General features: G+C 37.0%; 1 protein-coding gene across 2 annotated transcripts in view; it reads left to right on the forward strand.

The window, feature by feature from the left end:
- Positions 1-16,698: 16,698 nt before the first annotated feature.
- Positions 16,699-23,459, forward strand: part of TWSG1 (twisted gastrulation BMP signaling modulator 1) — a 63,644-nt gene continuing 56,883 nt past the window's right edge. The window contains exons 1-2 of one of the 2 annotated variants that reach the window (XM_031946635.1): positions 16,699-16,786; positions 19,838-19,996. In XM_031946635.1, coding sequence (XP_031802495.1) covers positions 19,877-19,996 — 120 coding nt within the window. In that variant the 5' untranslated portion in view covers positions 16,699-16,786; positions 19,838-19,876. Of the gene's footprint in view, positions 16,787-16,847; positions 17,005-19,837; positions 19,997-23,459 lie in introns of those variants that run through there. The other variant, XM_031946634.1, reaches the window with a different exon arrangement.

The following is a 23,459-nucleotide window of genomic DNA, read 5'->3' on the forward strand; positions in this document are numbered from 1 at the left end:
GAGCCCCTCTCAGTGTGCTTCCCCATCATTGATATCAATTAGCCAAACAGCCTTTAAGTTAATTTTAGAAATGGGTATTAGTTTGCTAAGATGATATAATAAGAATAGTTGTATAAAACCCAAACCAGAGGAAGACTGTTCCACAATTACAGAGAATCCAGGAGAAAGTGGGTTCAATCTCAGGGAGCACATGTGGCAGAAGAGTGATTCACAGCACCTAGAAGTCCTTTTCTCTTCTTTGTGGGATCCTTATGAAGTTTTCCTTAGGGATAGTTCAGCATTTGTGCTCAGTTCCTTATATTTCTCAGGACTTTTAATTTGTCTTCAATATGTCTCTCAATTATTAAGTGTTGCTATCAGCTGTTACTATTCCAGGGATACTGCTACTGTCATTAATGGGAAATCTTAAATTTTCCAAAGTTAACAGGGTCTTCCTCTGACCAGGGTGGCGCATCTGGAATCCCTAATTCCTAATTAGCTAGCAATTTTTATCCAAGCCTCGTGGGTCATGACCAATGTCAATATATTTTCCATGTAGTATTATTTAATTTAATCCAATGACCAGAAGCATTTTTCTCTGTCCAAGTTGTTTAAGGAGGTTTTCCACATCTAGCCTTTGACATTGATAAAATAGAAATGTTCTTGCTTTATAAAGACATGAAGGTGTAGGACTTGTTAGTTACTTTATTTGAGAAAGATTCAATTGGTCCCTATTCTTAATATGTAGAAAATCTGAATCTTGAGGAAGAGATTTTACGAGGTAGAAGCAAGGAGGTATACATCTCAGCATAGTGGGCAGACAGTGCAAAGGGCTGAAGATAGGAAGGGGAGTGTAAGGTAACATAAGGGAAAGCCAGAAGGCCCTTTTGTCTAAAAGATACAGGTGGAAAGGGGAGCTGTGTATAATGAAGTTGGGACCAGGTTGTGTGAAGAACTTTAAAAGTCAAACCGAGAAGTTGATATTTTATCCTGGAGCCAATAGACAGTCACAAGAGTATGGGAATGATATGGTTAGATCTGAACTTTGGGAAAATTTCTTTGGAAATTAAATGAATTAAAGTGGATAGATTTTTGAGTCTACAAGACTAATTGATGGTAGGCCATTGCAAATAGTCTAAGGGGAGGTGCTTGGGACTTCTAAAATGACTTTATAAATATCGTGAAATGGAAATAGATATCATAGATATTGTAGAGGTAAAAATAGAAAAATGACAATTGTTTGAATATGGAGGATGAGAGTAAGTGAGGAATGAGTTACAGTGCGTGAGGGAGTCCTTAAGGGAAGTTCAAAAGAGAAAATATTTTTGGAAGATAATGAATTCTATATATCTAGCAAGCAGCTGGATAGCTTAGTGGATAGAGTACCTGCTGTAGAATCAGCAAGTCCTGAATTCAAATCTATCCTCAGACATACTAGCATGTGACTCTGGGCAAGTCACTTAACCCTGTTTGCCTCAATTTCCTCATCTGTAAAATGAGCTGGAGAAGGAAAGGGCAAGCCACTTTAGTATCTCTGCCAAGAAAATTCCCAATGGGATCATAGAGAGTATGAAACAACTGAACAACAACAAAAGGTTTAAAAAAGAAGCATCCAGCCAAAAGAGAAACAAAACAAAACACTTATCCACACATTCTCATTCCAGTACTTCAAGGAGGCATGATGTCACTGGTAGGGATACTTTTTTCCCACCAAAGCAATTCCCAGTCTCTCCATGTCTTAAAAAATAGTCTTCATGAGTTGTGGCTAAGGACAAAAATATAACACTGCTCACCACCTGTAGTAGGTGGTTGAGCTGTGCTTGTTCTTAGACAACAGACCCGTGATCTATGCAGCCATTCTACTGCTCTAACCTGCAAGAATACAGAAGCACCCTCCTTTGCAATTCTACAATCAAGCCTCAGAGGACCAATCTGGTGGAGGTTCAATTTAATAAACATTGAATAGTATGAGAAATTTTGAGGAAAAAAATGTTTTCCTTTAGATATCATTCAAAAAGAAATATATTAACAGTGAAATATTACAATCACTAAAAATCCAGCTGAGAAAGATTCTGTACTTGTGTTATTCTAGTTATGAAAAATTAAATACCTCAAAATATTACTGAAATATTTCAGTACTATATCAGTGAAATAGTACTGAATTAGCAGAACACTACTGTTCTATGCACCTTATCCTAAATCCCCTCCTATCTTCTCTAGTAGACTGCCCCTAGTATTATTCCTTTTCCCTCCCTAATCTTCATTCTCTTCCTACCTACTTGTTCTTCCCCACTGATTACAAATATTCTTACAAATACAAAAACTTTTCCCATTCTTTAAAAGAAAAAAAAAATTCTCACTAGATTCCTACGAGCTGTCATTAGCTCTCCTTTTCATTTTTCCTTTTAATTTCACCTTACAAAGATCTGTCTACGACATGTCTAACTTCAATTCCTCTTCCTTCCCTACCTTCTAAATTCTGCCCAATCTGGCTTCTGCTCCCCTAATTGTACTCCCTAACTCTTTCCTTTCTCCCCAATTTTCTCATACTTGATCTCCATCTAAGATGCAAGTGTATCAGCTTTTTTCGGATCTCTCACAAAGGACACATTATCCCCTTTTGTCTTTATACTGGCTGTGACCCTTGTCTGGTAGCATGCTCTCCCTTCTTTCTTCTACCTCTTAGAATCCTTGGCTTCTTTCCAACCTCAGTTCAAGTGTCCCCTGCAACAGGAAATCTTTGCCAATCCCCTTGCTACTCTACTTTATATTGGCTTTGCATAGATTTACCTTTATGTGTACATTTTGTCTCTCCCAATAGGAAATAAGCTTCTTACTGTTCACTTTTTCTTTAAATACCCAGTGTTTGGCATCTATTAAGTACCAAATAAAAATTGTTGCTTGATTAAATAGCATGCTGATTAAATATAAATGAGATATTTGTAGAGTACTTTTAATCTTAAAGATAATAAATAGACATATATGCTATCTATTAGCTATTTTTAACATTTTTGATAGCAGAATTTATCTCCACAGGAGAGGAAATAGGTCATGTTTTCTATGCTAAAGAAAAACATTACATGCTTTCTACTTTGTTTGCAAAAGAATGAGCTTAATTTAGGCTACAAATTGGTTATTTCATTATAAAACCTGTAAAATATATCAGGAACATTTTTATTATCAATAAATTGAATGCTTTCTAAAATGCTTTATAAATGAACAATTTTGAAAGACTTAAGAATTCATATAAATGAAATGTTCAACCACAATTCCAGAGGATTGATGATGAAGAATACTACCTGCCTCCTGATTGATATGGAGATAATAAACTATACATGCAGATTCAAACACTCATATTTAGTAATGGATGATGTGGCAATATACTTGCCTAAGCATATTTGTTACAAGGCTTTTTGGTTTTGTTCTTTTCCAGTTGGGAAAGGGAAGAAGATGAGAGACCGAGAAAACAAATGATTATTAATTAAAAAAATAAACTTTTATTTTAAAAATGTTTCCTCCCAGGTCCTCTCAAGACATGGTTGGTCATTGCATTGATAAGAATTTTTAAGTTTTTCTAAGTTTTTTTTCTTTACAGTGTTGTCATCATCCTTGTGTAAATTGTTCTCCTAGTCATGTTTACTTAGCTCTCATTTCATACTACTCAGGATTCTCTGAAATTATCTCTTTTGTTTGTTAGAATGCAATAATATTTAATTACATTCATATTCTACAATTTGTTAAGCCATTCCCTAAGTGATGAGCAATTAAAATCAAATCCTAACATTTTTTAATCCCCTTTTAATTTCCACTTCTAGATCAGAAAGTTTGTTTTGCTTTCAATATTCATCCCCATCTTCAAAATTCCCTTCCCTAACTTATGATGAAAAATGCTGTTCATCTCCAGAGAAAAAACTAATGGAGTTTGGAATGCATATTGAAATATACTTTTCTTAAACTTTTTTTTGTCTTAGTTTTTTCTTTGTTTTTTTTTCACAACATGAATAATATGGAACATATGTTTTGCATGATTATGCACGTATACCATATATCAAATTACCTTCTCAACTAGGGTGGAAGGTAGAGAATAAAGGAGAAAGGAACATATTAAAAATTGTTTTTACATGCAATTGGGGGGAATACATTATTAAATAATTTAGAGTTTTTTAAAAAAGATTCCTTTTCTATCTCTACTCTCTTCTCACTTGAGTTGAATATATTACACCAATAAAAATAATAATGATGATAATAATGCCTAACATTTATATAGCACTCACTATGTATCAGGCACCATGCTAAGCACTTTATTATCTTTATTTAACCTTCACAAAAATCCCTATTATCCCCATTTTATAAGTGAGTAAACTGAGGCAAATAGAGGTTGTGACTTTCTCAGGGTCACAAAGTTTGTGTGTGTGTGTGTGTGTGTGTGTGTGTGTGAGAGAGAGAGAGAGAGAGAGAGAGAGAGTGAGTCAATAAACATTAAGTGCCTACTGTGCCAGGCATTGTGCTAAGCAAATACTGAATATATATATATATATATATATATATATATACATATACATATATATAATACATATATGTATATGTATATATATATATACACACACACACATACAAAAGGCAGTTACTGTACTCAAGGAGCTCACAATCTAATGAGGGGAGGGAAGAGAAATATCACTTTTTTAAAAGCAGCTAGAAGGGATGGAAAAAGTCCAGAGGAATGCAGCCAAGTAGAAAATGATGAGATGGCTGCCCTGGACATGTTCCTTAAAGGGAGAATCTTAGAGGAGTTCACTACTGTCCACTGTCTACCCTCTCCACTCAAAGGGTTGGAAGGTACATGTGTGCATTCAACCTTCCATTACCATTTCAGAGAAGAATGAGATTCATCTCAAGTCTGCTTCTCCTTACTCTTTGCTCCATCTTTGAATGTTATTCTTGTCAGATACCTTAGTTATGAGAAATAGCAAATTCTATCCCATCTTCATCCTTTCTATACTAGTGTATTCCATATCCTACCTTTTCTTTTTTCCCCTCAAATCAGCTCTGTGAGATCTATTTTTCTTATTCAACTCCCTCAATACTCTTTTAAAGTCATGAAAGTGTTGAGGAAACACTTGTTTCTTCTCTATCTATTAGAAATACACATACAATACAAATCATCATACAGTCCATCCACTTGCACAAATAAATATACTTTTCTGGACTCTTGTATTTGCATTTCAAAGTTCCTGCTCAGCTCTTTTTTATCAGAAATTTTTGAAAGATTTCTGTTCATTAAATATTCATTTTCCCCTGAAGAATTATTATATTCAGCATACTCAGGGCAAGTTATTCTTGGTTGTCATTCTATGTCTTTTGCTTTTTGGAATATTGTTCTCTAAGATCTCCTCTGATTTCTAGGAGAAATTGCCAGGTCTTATATGATCCCAACTGGATTCCTTGGTCTTTGAACAGCTTCATTTTGTATGCTTACAGTATTTTTTTTTACTTTGACATGGGAGCTCTGTATTTTGGCTATGTCATTCCTGTGTCTTCCCTATGGGATATCTTTTAGGAGATAATTGTTGGGTTCTTTTGAAACATGTGCTCTGGTTCCACTCTCTCAGGTTATTTTTCCCTCAAAGTTCCAAGATGCCTTAAGGGATCTGAGGGTAACTTTTTTATTGCCATCAACTCAAACCAACTATGTGTCTGTCCCTCTCCCCTGCCATTGTTAAGGGGCCAGTAATTTGTACTTTCAATAACTTTCAACGTCTTTAATACAGATTAGCTTTTGCAGAGTTATAGCAATAATAAACATATAAACCTTTTCTTCAACATCTCTAAGACATACTCCTCTCATCCCACATCAGACTTTATAGAAGAAGATTCAGCTTAGCTCAGTTACTACATATACTAAATACCTAGTATTGGCCATACCTACTTCACATCCTAAAGGCAGCCTCTCTAATGGATGAGTTCATCTCAGTTTCTGCTGGTAAGGGAACCCAAAGGTCCAACACTTGCAGCCAGGGCCTTGAGGTTTCCCTGGCAATGAAAACCAGCTTGCACTCAAACTCTCAAATTCCTATGATTTGTTTTGCTAACCTTTCAAAACTCCCAACAATTGAGAATCCTTTTTTTTAACCAGACACCATAAATTAAGGTATTACTAAGAAGCGCTTCCTCTTCAAAATACGTGGTTAATTGATGAAAACCTATGACTATGTATGCTCCACATGTATGTATAGTCTCCTGAAAGCAATTCCCTCATCTCTTTACCCTATCATCCTCCACAAGGAGAGGCTATTTGAGGTACCCTGTGAATACACTATATCACACTTTCTATCTTTGCTCTCTAGTTCTAAAAAATCTGAACTGTTTTTTGGTCACAGGAGAAATTATTGTGAATTGGAGTTTCCACAAAAATTGTTCCCCTTGTCTAGCCTAAATAGACTACAGAAGAAGCAAGGCAGAAAGAGAGATTGAAATAAATCTGACTTTTATAGCTAACAGTGTGGTCAAATCATGCAGGACTTGTAAAAAAAAAAATTGAGACAAGTTTAGCTCTGATAGATCTGGCAATACAAGTTATTAGATAAAAGAGTAGCATAATAAAAATATTTAAGGCAGAATTATCTAGCCATAATATGTAAGATTGATTGCAGAAGCGTGGGACTTGAAAATCTTTAAAGATAATGATCTTCTATGATTTGCAACCATTTAATTTCACCATCAATTAATAAATCAAGCATGTAGTAATCAATTACTATCTTCGTCTATCTACAATGTCCTAGATATAGCTGCTGATGAGCTAATTCAAGGAGGGAGCTGCCCATAAACAGATGTTTTCAATCAATATTATTCTCCCTGTAGCATTTTCCCTCAACAAAAGTCCTGCTGTGATTTTCCTTCATAGAATGGTCATGACCTTGAGTTCTACAGTGGTCTATAAACCAAAGAAGTTATGTCCAAATTCTTAAAGATCTTACTTGGTCTCACATGTACAAAAATATAGCAGTTCTTTTTGTGGTGGCAAAGTCAAAACTGAGGAGATGATCATTATAATCCAATCAAACTATGGTGTATGAACATGGATAGAATACTACTATATTGTACTATTAAAATAATGGAGGAAATAGTTTTGGAAAACCTGGGAATATTTGTATAAGCTGATGCAAAGTTCAGGAAGGAGAACCAGGAGAACAACTTATACAGTAACAATAATATTGTAAAGATAAACAGCTCTTAAAAACTTAGGAACTCTGATCAACAGCAACAACAGAAACTGCTGTTGCTGTTTCAAAGAACTAATAATTAAACATGATATATCTACCTCTAAATAGAGAGAAGGTGGACTAGGCATATAGATTGAGACATATTATCTTTTTTTATTATTGTTATTCTTTTTTATGGATTTGGTTAATGAGGGAATTTATTTTGTATGAGTATGCATATTTGTAATGGGTTTTGACTTCTTAAAAGGTGGGGAGGGAGAGAAAAAGGGGAGAGAATTCAGAACTGAAAATAAAATCAAATTGAATTTTTAAAAAGTTCCTAACTGGTCTTCTCTTGCTTGAACACATTCTATGGAAGAAATGGGGCTCTTGAACACTGTCCACTTTATTCACTTCTGGTGAAACGTGACCCAATGCTAAAGATTTGTTATTTGGGGATGACACATCCCCCACAAGGGTGGTCCCTTGGTTCCTCAGTGACTTAAGGTGGATAGGCAGCATTAAAGCTACCTCTGAGAGGATTTGTCACTAAGTCAGGAAATGGCCCACCTGATAAATCATAAAGTGACCCTGCCTGCTAGATCTCTCTCTAGGTCAGGGAGTTTCCTGTGAAGATAAGGGAGGTGCCAGTTCCTGCCAGCCAGCACCATGGCAGCTAATGGATAAAGTATGTGGGCTACACAGGTGAACCTGAGCCTGGACCTGGGTCTAGGGCTGTCCCTTTGCTTCATTTCTTTCCCGAATATTGTGATTGTGATTGATCTTGTCATTGGAGAAGTTGGGTTCCCACTCAATGCCAGCCACAACCTGAGGGAAGCCCCTGGTCATTACCTAAGTGCTTGTTGGAGAAGACCCTCAAGAGAATGAACACTACTGTCCTGGCTTGTCAGAAGCCATGCGGCTGAAGGGATTTCTTTGGATAGATCAAAACCAAAGTGAATGTGAATAAATGTCAATTCAGCAGTCCTGAAAAATACATTGTATGTTTATGCTTTAAATGTCAACCTTCTGAGTAAGTATAATTGATAGTTTTAAGTTATTACTATTGCATGTCAATGCATGCTTGTGAGTCTTTTGAGTTTAGCACTTCTATATGTAGAAGAAAGAAATAATTGTCCTATTCCTGATCTTCATTCTATATTGAATGTCTTCCTTTTCCTCCTATTTCCAACCTATACACACACTTTGGTGAGACCAGACATGAGTCTCTCAATGGTTTGAGTTACCATTTTTAAAGAGAAAAATAAATGTATGAAATCTAAAGGTTGAAATGTCATCTAATAAGAAATCATAGAAAGAGAAGAAAAAATCCATAAAAATTTAAAGAGTTTTAAATAGTTTCCCCCAGAGTTTAAGGGGTAGATCTAGAAAATGTGGGGGAAAAAACCTGGCCCCTCAAGAGAAGAAGCCAGGCTCCTTCAGACTTGAACACAGTTTGAATGATCAAGAGGCACCTTCATAGAAAGGGAAAGGCCTATCTTCCACATCCCTCCCCCTCAAACTCCTGTTCACCAGTACTTATTATTACATTATAAACCTTAACTTCCACCCTAGGGAGTCACAGAGGGAGACATGACACCCAGCTGAAGGAGAAAATGCAGAAGTAACACTTCATATGTATATGAGGGGAAAAATTAGTGCCAGACTAGTTCCAATGGACTTGTGATCGAGAGAGCCATCTTCATCCAGAGAGAGAACTATGGACCCTGAATGTGGATCACAACCAAATATTTTCACCTTTTTTGTTGTTGTTTGCCTGGTTTTTATTTTCTTTCTAATTTTTTACCCTTTTTGATCTGATTTTTCTTGTGCAGCATAATATTTGTACAAATATGTATAGAGGAATTGCACATGTTTAACATATATTGGATTACTTTCTTAGGGAGGAGGTGGAGAGAAGGGAAGAAGAAAAACAATTGGAACACAAGGTTATGCAAGGGGGAATGTTGAAAACTAACTCTGCATTTATTTTGAAAATAAAAAGCTTAAAAAAAAAAGAAAAAGAAAAAGAAAAGAAAGGTTAGCGCCAGAACTTCTGACAGAGATACATATTGTGTGAGGGACTTGAGAAAAGTGAGAAAGCAAGGTTTTGGAACCTACAGACATGTAGAGAAAGCTAGCTTCTCAAAGTTCCTCAAATCCTGTCAGGTTTCCAATTTGTCTTCTTAGGGACTTTGAGGAGAGAATTTTCCTTTGGGTGTTACTGAGGCCTCCTTCTTGACTTGAACTGAGATCTTATCTTATTCCCAACAGAACAGTTCATTCATGTTTGTTTACTTTCTGGTATATTCTAATCTGTAGGACTCCAATTTCTATTTACTGTTTTGCTTAAATAAATGGTTTGCTTGCTATTCAAAGGGCTAAGCTGTTAAGCCTAAACAAAGAATACCATACCTCTCAAAGAGTAACCAGAGAAGTGACTTTTCTGCTTAACCTATTATATCTACTGGAAAGAAGTGGGCCAGATTCCAGAGATAACTTTTTTTTTTTTAAATTATAGCTTTTTATTTACAAGTTATATGCATGGGTAATTTTTCAGCATTGACAATTGCAAAACCCTTTGTTCCAATTTTTCCCTTCCTACCCCCCACCCCCTCCCCCAGATGGCAGGTTGACCAATACATGATAAACATGTTAAAACGTGTTAAATACAATATATGTATACATGTCCATATATTTTTTCCCATATACATTTTCCATACGTTTTGTTGTACAAAAAGAATCGGACTCTGAAATAGTGTACAATTAACCTGTGAAGGAAATCAAAAATGCAGGCGGACAAAAATAGAGGGATTGGGAATCCTATGTAGTGTTTCATAGTTATCTCCCAGAGTCCAGAGATAATTCTTTCAGACCCAAACTTCAGTTGTACATTTAGACAAGTCACATGAATATGTGTAGATATATGCACAAATGTATGGATCCATATTTTATATATATATTATATATATTCCTGCATGATATATGTGCATATATATTTAAACAAGTCATGTAGGTATATATATGTAGTTATGTTCATGCTACATAGGAACATATAATTTAAACAAACCATGTGGATAATATTTGCTGTTTAGGAATATAACTTCTAGACAAGTCATAAAGATATGTAGGGATATGCTATATGGACAGTTAGAGATACAGGACTAAAACTCAGGAGATGAGGACTGAATGTATAGATTTGAGAATAATCTGAATACAGTAGAATCCATGGGTTCTAATGAAATCACCAAGAGAGAATAGAAGAGGAAAAGATCTGAAACAGCAATGGGGTACACACATGAATAATGGGCAGAGTCATGCATGATGAACTTGGGCTCATCATCTAGGGTCAGTCTGACAAATAAGACAACAGAACTATACCAAGAAAACCCAGGGAAGAGAGATTATCTAGAACAGTGGTTCTCAAAGTATGGTCTAGAAGCAGGGGTCCTCAAACTACAGCCCGCGGGCCAGATGGGGCAGCTGAGGACATTTATCCCCCTCACCCAGGGCTATGAAGTTTATTTAAAGGCCCACAAAACAAAATTTTTGTTTTTACTATAATCCGGCCCTCCAACAGACTGAGGGACAATGAACTGGCCCCCTATTTAAAAAGTTTGAGGACCCCTGAATCTGGGAATCTCTGAAACCCTTTTAGAGGGTCTACAAATTCAAAAATAGTTTTTATTTCCAATATGGTAAATGTCTATAAATATAACCCAGATAAACAAAAATGCTTTGGAGAGATCCTCAATAATTTTTAATAAGATAAAGATACTGAAAACAAAAGTTTGAGAACCACTGATCTAGAAGGATACCCTTAATTGTGTCAAATGCTGCAGATGAGATGGAATAAGATAGGATGAGAACTGAGAAAAAGGTCTTGAATTCAGCAGTAAAGAGATCAGTGGTGACCTAATATTAAAAAACCTAAAACTGAAAGGAACATCAGATATAACTTCCTTATTTTACAGATGGAAAATAGTGATAAACTGACTTTTCTAAGATCACACAGGTAGTAAGCATCAGAGATGTGATTTGGACCCTCATTTGAGTGGCAAGCACAGAAATAGATTGCTAGAGGCTGAGAAGAAACTAGGAGGTATGGAAATGGAGGCAACTGCTTCAGACGGCTTTTTTCTAAGAGTCTGACTATGAAAGGGAACATAACTTGAAAGAATGGTAGGATCAAGTAAAAGGTTTTGAGTTACCATTTTTTAAGAGAAAATAAATGTATGAAATCTAAAGGTTGAAATGTCATCTAATAAATATAAAGGATATTGTTGCTAATATCAACTCAAATATTATTGACAAAGGTATTTTATAAACTTCTTTAAACTATAGACCACATCCACTGTTTCTGTTATTCCACAAGTATCAATCACACTCCTAGGTGCTTCAGGTATTCAATAACTGCTTTTTGATCTAGCAAAAATACAGTTATTTTGATCCAACCATTCTGGAGAGCAATATGAAACAGTGCCCAAAGGGCTATCAATTGTGCATACCTTTTGATCCAGCAGTGTCTCTACTGGACCTGTATCCCAAAGAGATCATAAAAAAGGATTCACATGTGCAAAAATGTTTGTGCAGCCCTTTTTGTAGTGACAAGGAATTGGAAACTGAGTGGATGCCCATCAGCTGAAGAATGGCTGAATAAGTTATGATATTTGAATGTTATGAAATATTATTATTCTATAAGAAATGATTTCAAAAAGGATCATTTCAAAAAGGCCTGGACTTACATGAACTGATACTAAATGAAGTGAGTAGAACCAAGAGAACATTGTGCACAGCCATAACAAGATTATATGATGATCGATTTTGATGGACATAGTTCTTTTTAACAATGAAGTGATTCAGGCCTGTCTCAATGGACTTGTGATGGAGAGAACCATCTGCACACAGAGAGGCCTGTGGGGATCACAACATAGTATTTTCACTTTTTTGTTATTTGCTTGCATTTTGTTTTCTTTCTCACTTTTTTCTTTTTTCATCTGATTTTTCTTGGGTAGCATGATAAATGTGGAAATATGTATAGAAGAATTGCATATGTTTAACATATATTGAATTACTTGCTCTCTAGGGAAGGGAGTGGGGTGAAAGGGAGGGAGAAAAAAATTTGAACACAAGGTTTTGCAAGGGTGAATGTTGAAAACTATGCATATATTTTGAAAATAAAAAACTTTAAAGTAAAAAAATTTTAAATATAATTCTTTCCCTCAAGGAGCTTATAATCTAATTAGGAAACTAAAAAAGATTGAAGCCAAGAAATGGTCTGGAGAGATGTCAGTTGACTGCTTAGACTGGGCTGCTAATAGGAATGTCCTGTTCTTCAGAGCAATAGGTTCAGGAAAGACAGAGTGGTATAATGGATGGTGCAATAACTGGAGTCAGGAAGTTCTTCATTTCAGTACTGCCTCAAGCACTTACTAACAATATCACCTTGAGCAAGTCAGACCTTTTTGTGCCTCAATATGACTCATCAGTAAAATGAGGAGACTAAATGATCTCTACAATTCCTTTGAGCTCTAAATTGATGATTCTATAAATTCAATTTTAGATGTCCATCCAGAAGTAAGGACACTTTTTTGGAGAACTTCTTTTCCCTGGGAAATTAATTCATGTTTTTTTTTAAATAATAAAACCCAGAAACTTATAAAACACTGATTGATAAAATAATGTCATTTTATTTACAATAAGAAATGTAATTACTTATAAACCAGATATTATTGCCTGTTCTTTTTTTTCCTCTTCTTTTCCCAAAGAAAGTTCTTTAAAGGTCTTTTGTGTTTATAACTCCAGCACCTAGCAAAGAATCTGGCAAAATAGTAACCTCTTAATAAATGATTGTTGGTCAAGTATTATTGTTTGTCCTTTATTTTCGAGGTGGACATCACAGGTGATGTATTTATTTTTAAGTGAATTAGACTTAATGAAGCAAAGCAGCACAAAGTTGCCAGCCTCACTATGTCTTCCAGAATCATAAAAATCCAGTGGAGAAACAAAAGTCAAGACAACTATGACCAACGATGCTCTGGATGAGTCCATGTCTTTAATGTCTAACCAAGCTCTAAGAGATCCACAGTACCTGCTTTAGCTACCTTCATAGCCAATAGAACAAATTGCTCTCCTTCACTCATTCTACAGGAGAAAACCTTTATATCCTTTGTTTGCATAGGCATTCCCATAACTGGCTAGGTTTGAGGCCAGTTGGTTAACCTCAAATATTAATATGAAACAAAAGGAGTTGGATCTCTTTTTAAGGGATTTTTCCCTTAAACTACAATATCTTAAATATTTAAATACTTAAAATATCTTTCTTTACTCTTAGAATTCCTCTTCCTCTCCTTCCATCACTGAAATTGAATGTTTCTTGTAACAAATGTAGCCTGGAGTTGAATATAAATCAATCATCACCCTACTCCATATGAAGTAAATTTTTAAAATGATATGCACTTGCCTTAACCAGGTGAGAATATCTCAACTAATCAACCACAGACTTTTGACAGTATGATTATTGTCTGGACTAGATTAATTGGGGTGAAGTTACATAGGGAGAGTTTTCAGATTGGCTGAGGAAATTTGATAATTCCCTGCAGGTTGTCTATAAAATATTAAATCATATATCCCAAAGAGATCTTAAAGGAGGGAAAGGGGCCCACATGTGCAAAAATGTTTGTGGCAGCCCTGTTTGTAGTGGCCAAAAACCAGAAACTGAGTGGATGCCCATTAGTTGGAGAATGGCTGAATAAGTTATGGTATATGAATGTTATGGAATATTGTTGTTCTATAAGAAATGACCAACAGGATGATTTCAGAAAGGCCTGGAGAGACTTACACGAACTGATGATGAGTGAAATGAGCAGAACCAGGAGATCATACACGGCAACAACAAGAGTGCGCAATGATCAATTCTGCTGAATGCGACTCTCTTCAATAATGAGATGATTCAGACAAGTTCCAATTGTTCAGTGATGAAGAGAGACATCTACACTCAGAGAGAGGACTGTAGGAACTGAGTATGGTTCACAAAATAGCATTTTCACTCTTTTTGTTGTTTACTTGTATTTTATTTTGCTTCACTTTTTCTCGTGTGCCATGATAATTGTATAAATGTGTATACATTTATATACATTTATGTGTATACATATATTGAATTTTATATATAATTCTACTATGTTTAACATATCTTGGACTACTTGCCATCTAGGGGAGGGCATGGGAGAAATAGGAGGATTGAAACACAGGGTTTTGCAAGGGCTAATGATGAAGAATTGTCCACGCAAGTTTTGAAAAATAAAAAGCTTTAATTTAAAAAAATATCAAGCCAATTCAGCAATTGGAGAGGAAAACAATTGAGAAGGAACTGACTGGGTAGAGAAGGAGGCAGTGCTCAGAGCAGAGACCCAGGTCTCAATCTCCTTCCCCCTCCCTGGACAGAGAAGGAGCTTCTTTGTTTCCCAATCTTCTCATCACCTCCCAGCAGTATTTCCATAGATTAGCTGACAACAGTACCTCTGCCAGAGACAAGGACTGACTGCATATAAATTCAAGAGTCCAGCAGAAAAGTTGCTATTGAACCTTAAGTGAGTACCTCGAAGTCTATAGCAAAAAGAACATCAAGGAGCTGTAGCCCATTTGCCACATAGATGTCTTTAAGTCCATTTTCCCCTAGTCAATGTAAGTACTGAAGGGAGAAGATGTTAGATTTTGAGAGAGAATGTTGGTGACTGACTGTACCATCATGTAAATAATAAATTGTTGTTCAGATGTATCTGGGCCCTATTTGGAGTTTTATTTGGCAAAGGTCCTGGAGTGGTTTGCCATTTCCTGATCCAGCTCATTTTATAGATGAGGAAACAGGTAAACAGGGCTAAAGGATTTGCCCAGGGTGACACAGAGACAAAGTATCTGAAGTCTGATTTGAACTTTTCTTCCTGACAACAGGCTACATGTTCTATCTACCGCACCACCTAGCTGCCCCAAATTCTAAATACACTTTACAAAAAAAATTACAAAAATCTGGCTGATTAGTTGATAATCCATAATCATGGCAAAGAGCATGCAGGGGAGGGTTTGTTAGCTATAGAGCTTTATTAAAAACACACAAACAAACACACATACACATTCCATGATCTCTCAGAGGTAATTCTATAATCCGCATAGAATGTAATAGCCATGTTCTGGGGACCAGACTTGTTAGTATAAGTGTGAGTTGGGATACTCTTCTCAGACCGCCATGCCATACAAAGAAAAACATAATGGAAACCTGGTTTCTCTTTAAGAGAAAAACTCTGTCTGCCAAAGGTGAAGCCTATCAGAACTCCACTAGGATTAGATGTCCTTACTCACCCCTGTGGTTCTGCTAGTAAGATCCTACAATAGTAATATTGACTTAGGAAAAAAAAAATCGAGGAGCTGAATGTTCATCCTCTAAATAGGGATTCTATGCAGGAAGCTGAGGGTGCCTGTCAGTGTCACTAGTTGGGACAATAATTGTACTATTTGGAATAATTGCTATTTTTCACTATTGCTAATGAAAATTTATGTTTAAGATGCTGATCCTTGTTTTACTTTGAAACTTCATAATAGTTCTCTGTTGGAGAAGTAATGGAAGTGGGCTCTTAGCTGTTGGAGAAAGATTGATAAGCAGATACAGAAGATAATGGATGGCACTGTGTGTGGGGTTTGTCCCTAGGAAGACATACACTTCCAGAAAGTTGGGGGGGAGGAAGTTAAGGAAGACTGCAGTGGAGGGAGACGAAAGAGACAGAGACAGAGAGAGAGAGAGACAGACAGGCAGAGACAGAGGAAATAAAAAGGTAAGTAGGCAGAAAAGGTAAGCAGGGCTGGTGGACCGTGTGCAGTGCAGAATGATGAATGTGCCTTAAAACTGGGGACAGAAGGAGAGGTCAGGGGTTGGAGACAGGGAAGGAACGAGAAAAGGATGTAGGGCTCGTAGAGAGGAAGAGGATTAGGGCTGAGGGATGAGGGAAGAAAAGGGAACAAGAGGCATGAAGGAGAGGGAGTGAAAGGGCTGGGTGTGGGGGGGAGGTTGTCCGAGAAAGAGCAAGAGGGAAGCTGAGATGAGAGAAGAGGGGACCAGTAAAGAGAGCAAGAGGATTTAGAAGCGCAAGACCTTCTTGCAGAGAGAGGGGCAGGAACCAGCAGAAGGGGCACAGGGGTCGGAGTGAGAAAGGGGTGGGGGGTCAGGATTCAGGGAGAAGGTGGGTGAGCACAGGGAGAGCGAGGAGGGAGATAGGAGGTAGAAAGAAGGGAGATGGGGGAGGGAAGTAGAGAGAAAGGAGGAAAAGAAGCGATTAAAGTGTGGTCAGGGCAGGAGAGTGAGAGGAGGGGTCCGAAGCCAGAGAGGGAGAAGAATGGGAGCAAAGCGCTTAGCCAGACATGAAGGGGCCCTGGAGGGAGGGAGGGAGAAGAGGAAAGGGGTCAGGAGCCAGGGAGAGGAGGGAGACGAGAGAGGGAGAGAGGGAGAGAGGTGGGGAGAGGGGAGGGAGGAAAGCGCTGAGGCGGGGGAGGGGGGAGCCAGAGCGGACTCCCGGGCGACGAGCGAGGCGTGCGGAGGAGAGGGGCCCTGTCGCTTTAAGGTGCCCGAGGCGGGGCGGCCGGGCTCTGGGCCGCGCGGGGATGGGAGGGGGGCCCCGGGAGGGGGGGCGGCGCCCGCGAGAACCGGGGGCGGCGGCGGCGGCTGGACCCGGGCTTCTGCTGGCGCGGCTCCCCCAAGGCCAAGGGCCCGGCTCGCCCGGCTCGCAGTGGGGAAGAGGCTGAGGGCTGCGAGGGCGGCCCAGTCGCGCCGCGCCTCACGGTGAGGGGGGTTCGGGGGACCCCGGGAGCGGGGCTTCGCGAAAGGCCTGGCCGGGGTCGTGGCGAGCAGGGGCCTCTCCAGAAGGAGAGCGGGGCGGGCAGCGGCCGGGGGGGAGGCGGGGAGCAGGTCCGGACGCCAGCCAGGGCCTGGGCTCGGCTCAAAGGCGGGACTCCCTTAAGTGTTTGAGTTGAGTAGCAACAGTTGGGGGGAGTGGGGTGGTTGCTTGCCTCCGGCCTGCCCTTCTTTTATCCTCTCTTCATATCTCCTTCTCGGTCCTAGCTCCAAATAGCTGCGAGTCTGCCCCCCTCCCGAACCTCCTTTACTTCCCTCGTCTCCCCCATTCCCTTCTTCCTTTATACCCTCTCTCTCCTTTCTTCCCTTCTCTCCCTCCCCTCCTTTACCCCCTTCTTTTTTATTCCTTTCCCTCCTCTTCCCCTTCCCTCCCCAGTCTTCCTCTAGCCCTTTCCCTTCTCGACTCCTCTGTCCCTTCTCCCCTTCTCTCTCCTCTTTCTTTTTCTCTTTTCTTTCTCCCCTCCTATCTTTTCCTTTGCCCAACGAAAGGAAAGAAATTAACCCCGGCGCCCGGCCTGACTTAGAAAAATGCTCGTTGATTGAATAAGTCCCGACTTTCCTTCCCCATCTGCCTCCCTCACCCAAAACTAAACCCCGCCCCTGAGCAGATCCAAGGCAGAAAAAATATTTTTTAAGGTTAGGCTTCAACCCTGGGCTAGTCGCTAGACTGCGGGTGCTTCGGAGGCTCCACCTGAATTCGGAAACCCTGCCACTTGACTTAGTAATTACGCTTTGTGTGGAATAAGGTTTTCTGAAGAGTTTCCAAAATGCAAAGCTTATCTTCTGTATTTCTATTTGCTATTGGTGACATTTCCCTTGAGGATAAAAGTCAGGCCAAAGGTCTTGCTTTAGACGAAATAGAGTATTATGAATGAAAGATTGGGGAGCTGGGGGAGATGTTTACTTAAGGTTATAAATATTTAAGTGAGGCAGAATTGGATTTTTCCAAAAAATGTGTCACTGATTTTGTGTTGTCCTTCGCTTGCTTGAAATTTTTCCTCTCCTTAGAGAATGAAGAGATTGTTTAATGAGCTAAATTTGTTAAAGCTTTGGGGGAAAAAAATCACCTCATACCAGTTACTTTTTAATTTGTAGTATCAATAAGACGGAAAACTAGTAGGAAAAAAATAAAAATTTTAAATAGCTAATTCTGGCTTCATAACTATATGCTAGTGGCTCCAGAAATTATCCCGTTTGGTCAGAGTAGTTTAACAAGTTACAAAGTAGGGTGACTAACGTCCTTTGGGGAATGTTTTGTGGTTCTGGTATTAATCAACAGAGCTTTCTCTTTCTAAATTTTGAGTCATAACACCATTAATATTAAGAGTCTTCATCTCTCACTGCTGTTGGCTTACAAAATTTTAATGGTTAGAATAAAATAGTAAAAATAATTACAGAAATCTTAAACTTTGCTATCTTTTTAAACTTGAAATTAACTTAATTTTTAAAAAATGTACCCACATATCTACACATGCACACAAAAGTGTTATATCAATAAATTCAAAAACTTGCAATTTCTTTTTTTACATCTGATAATTTATGGAATTTGTTGGAATCCATCTTTTTTTCCTTATTTAATCCTACAAGGAACTCATGATGGTTTTAAAGAATTCATAATGGTACCCCATCTATACTGAATTCTTGCATTTAATATTTTGAACCCTTTCCCCCACCCTATTATTCACTTAGACATGGACAGGTAATAAGAAGTTAGAGAAAGAGAGTGAAAGCTAGCTTGTGAGAACTAGCACATTTAAAACACTTCCTACACATTATTTCTTCTGGTACTCACAATATCCCTGAAAAGGTCTTTGAGTAAATTTGCATGTCCACATTTTGTAGATGAGAAATTGCAACTGGTAGAGGTTAAGTAATTGTAAATTTTTTTTGTGTTGGTTTGTTCAGACCCATTTTATAAGAGAAAATGAAATGATTAATCAATCATTTGATCATCAGCAATAGTATGACTTAAATTTTTAAAACGCATTGATAATACCAGAAGTGAAAAGCATTTTTTTTGTATAGGCTATGGAGTTAAATGCTTAAGTATTTGAGGAACTGGGTTTTGTTAGTGTGGGATATACCTTATATCAATACAGATCACACCCCATTTATGCCTTAGTTGATTGATATCCAGTATGGTTGTGGTGGGAAAATTCATCATTCTGCAGCTGACATGATGATGAGCCTCTCCAAATTTGGCTAAACTGATCCTCAGGTGGTAGCCTCTTTCATAGGATCCCTACCAAAAGTCTATCATGGATGTAGGTTCTCTCAGAGCTTGTGATATGCTGACTTATGAAAACAAACATAGGATCCCTTTAATACAATGAATAAGCAGAGTAGGACTTTTAGAGGGTTGATGAAAATGAATACCCTTTTACTGTTATTCTACCACTGGACTTGATGGTCAGAGGACCAGCCTAGATAAATTTTAAAAAGCTTTGTTACAGATTGGCTAAGACGTGATAATATTTTTCAGGCACAATTACTGAAATTGAAGAGCTGACCTTAAATAAGCTTTACCTGTTTAATATCTTCTAGGTTATTTAGGTTGCTATGTATTGAAACTGTATCAACTTTCAGAGTTTTGCTTTTGTGTTTCTGTGGATGACTTATATTGTATTATGGTATTTATTTTCTAATTCTTCATCACCTTTCATTTAAAATTATATTCAGTGTAATAATTCTAAATTTAAAATTAGGAGACATTTTCATTCTAGTACATGACTGTTTATTGAAGTGAAGTCTTCTATTTCAGAGTTCTGTGGGGATTGCTTCTTGCCTGCTTTGAGAAAACATGAAGTCACAGTATCTTGTGCCTACTGTAGCCATACTGATGTTCCTAACATGGATCCCTCTCTCACTGAGTTGTAACAAAGCTCTCTGTGCTAGTGATGTGAGCAAATGCCTTATTCAGGTATGATTGAACATTATTTTTATGGAATAAATAGGCTAATTTTGCCATAGGAAAACTTTATTTTCCTTATTTGTTATGATGACATTATATTTGTTTTAATATATTTCATTTGCTTCGATGCCTTTTCACTACATTTAAGAAGTTTTGGAATAGGAATTGATTCCTCTTTAGTCCTATCTGAGATTAGAATCTATACTGCTGGTCATATTGTATTCCTGTGATATTTATGTTTCAGTGAGATGATTCTACTTTGAGAAGTCACAAACTTTCTTTGAATAACAGAATGTTACAAAATCCAACACACACTTATTAAGTTCCAACTTTTTTCAGGCCACTATACTAAACTATGAATAGCTGAAAAGTGACATTGATTTAACTTTCAAGGAATTCACATTCTATCATGGGATATATAGCATGTACAAGTTTAACACAAAGTGAGCTTGGATAAGAAATAAGGAAAGCTATGTGGATAAAATGTCTTAGGAAAATTTGAGTGAAAGAGAGAGCTCAGAAAGTATTTCATAGAGAAGCTGGTCCTTGAGCTAAACTTTTAATCAATTCAAGAAGCATTTCATAAAATACCTGCAATGTGCAAGGCCCTATTCTAATTGCTGGGAATACAAAGACAGATTGAAAAATTATACCCAAATCTCAAGGAGCTTACAGTCTAATGGAATACGGTTTCTATGTCTAATGTTTTAGAGAGAACGGCAGGCATAAAGGAAAGATTTTCCAAGTTGGGTTTTGAAGGAAGGTAGGATAGGAGGTAGGTAGCATACTAGATAGTGCTGGAGCTGGAGCCAGGAAGACCCATGTGGGTAACTGTTTGTCTTACTTTCATCATCTGTAAAATGAGCTGGACAAGGAAATGGCAACCATTCTAGTATCTTTGCCAAGAAAACCCCAAATGGGGTCATGAAAAGTTGGACATGTCTGAATAGCAGGAGGAATATATGAGATGAAGGGGAGGAGGGAGTACATAGCAAGCACTTAAGATTGTTTATTCAGAGTTAGGAAATGAAAAGTTATGTTTGGGACTGAGTTTTGGGAACAGAAGGTTGACCAGCTTAGTTGGAATGTAGAATGCATGAATGTCTTTAAAAAAAAAAAAAAAAAAAGAAAAGAAAAGAAAACTAGAAACGTAGGCTAGAATTAGATTTTAGAGGCTTTACATGCAAATCTAAGGGGTTTATCTTTTATATAACCGGGTATCATTCAAGATTCTTGAGCAAGGGAATAAAGTAGTGAAATTTATGTTTTAAGAAAGCTTGTTTTGGCAGGTATGTGGAAGATGGATTGAAAAAGAGAAACCACAAGCCTGGAGTTCAAATTGAAGTTATTGCAAGAGGATAGGCAAAAGATGATGAAAATTTGCTCTATTATAGTAGAGGAGTAAGTGAAGAGGATACATAGAAGATAGGACATAGAAGTAGAATCTACAAAACTGACTGGGCTTTTAAGTTTTGTATTTTAGAAATATATAGGTATATTCAAAACTGTTGACTTGAAACCTGCTTATCCCCTTTCCTAGATGTCCTTTCAGGGAATAGGACTTTTCAATACTAGGAAATATTAAGAGTGAATAAAGAATCTGGGAGGAAAGGGCAGAGAGGTTTCTACTTCAGTTATAATAAACTATCAACAAGTTAACTGATTAGGAAATGGAAAGATGTTAAATCTTGTACATTGGTCCTCAAAGCTTTTCCATTCAAAAAGATATAGTAGAGATTTTGTGTCTCTAGACCTAGAATACTGTTTCTTTTTAAACTGTAATCTTTATTTTATTAGGTCATTTCAGAAATGTTACCAAATTAAATTATCTTTATTAGCATTACTTTTCCAATTTAGCAGTTGCTAAGCCCTTCATTTCCATTCCTTCATCATTTCTTTTTCTCGGTAGTATTTTATTTTTCCAAATACATGTAAAAATAGCTTCCAGCATTCATTTTTGTAAGATTTTGTGTTCCAAATTTTTTCTCCCTCCCTAAGACTGCAAGCAATTTGATATAACTTAAACACATCATTTATTTATTTATTGGGTGAGCAATTGAGGTTAAATAATTTGCCTGGGTCATACAGCAAGTGTTGAGTTCAGATTTGAACTCGGGTCCTCCTGATTTCAGGGTCAGTGTTCTATTCAGTGTGCCATCTAGCTGCCCCATATCATCTATTTTCTAAAGAACTTTTTAAAAAACTTACTTATTTGGACTTATGATCTCATCATTGTAGGGAATTCTCATATTGAAATTTTCTCCATAGATATAGATGGCAACTACTGTTTTTTACGGGCTTGTAAAGTTGTCTGCTGGTTCTGAGAGGCTAAATTACTGTCCCAAATACATATTGTTTAGCACTGTTATTATAATTTTCTTGACTCCAAGATAGGCTAACCTGCTTTGTGTCTATAATTTATCAGGTTCTAATTTCCTTTCAACTTTAATTTTTAAAATGACATTTATGTTCCCATCACCATTGTAATTTGTGATAATTATGTCTGAAGTAGAACAAAGACAGGGGCGTAACAAATACAAGTGTATTGTTGGAAGATTTTATTTGCTTAACAGTTAAAGGGAAATGTAGATGAGTGTTTTCTTTCCATTAAATATATTTTGTATATTTACAGTTTGATGATAAATTTTGTTTCAATTTTGATGATAAAGATGGGTACTCTGCTTAATTACAGTAACGTTTAATGTTGTTGGAGAATAAAATACTCTACATAAATTTATTTTCCAGGTAACTGGAATTTATCCCTTTTAAATGCCAATTTTAAAAAACCATTTTCCTGCTTTTTAAAATAGTGTATGTCATTTGTATATCATTAGTATAGAAATATATAGATACAACTTCTCTATTATCTAGTAATGGGAATAATAATAACACATTCTTAACAGATTTGTGAGGATTAAATGAGATAATATATGTGAGATGTGTGTGTATATACACACATATATAAACACATTATATAAAAATATTATTTATGTGATATATAACAGCATATATAAAGACATACATATACAAATATATTTTATCTCATTTGATCCTCACAAAACTCTATAAAGAGGTTCTATTACTATCCCCATTTTACAGCTAAGAAAACTGAGGCTGAAGGAGACTTTGGCTTGACCAGGATCACACAGCTAATAAATGTTTGAGGTAGGATTTGAAATCAGGTTTTCTTGAGTCCAAGTGGAAAACTATATTCACTGAATCTCTTATTTACCTAGGTTCTCATTCCCATCTTGAAATGAAGAATCTGGAAATATATGGGCTGAATTCAGAATGATGAAAATAAAATTTTCTCAGCTTTGTGCCTTGGTCTTTATAATAAGACTTTATTTTGTTTAAAAAAAATGAATTCTCTGAATATTAGATTTATCCATGGTCAGATGAAAGTACAAGGAATCACATTAAGGAAAAAGCTATTTTTGAGATTATTCATATTCACCTATCATTAGTGTAA

This window comes from Sarcophilus harrisii, chromosome 1 (genome assembly GCF_902635505.1).
Source record: "Sarcophilus harrisii chromosome 1, mSarHar1.11, whole genome shotgun sequence".
NCBI lineage: Eukaryota > Metazoa > Chordata > Mammalia > Dasyuromorphia > Dasyuridae > Sarcophilus > Sarcophilus harrisii.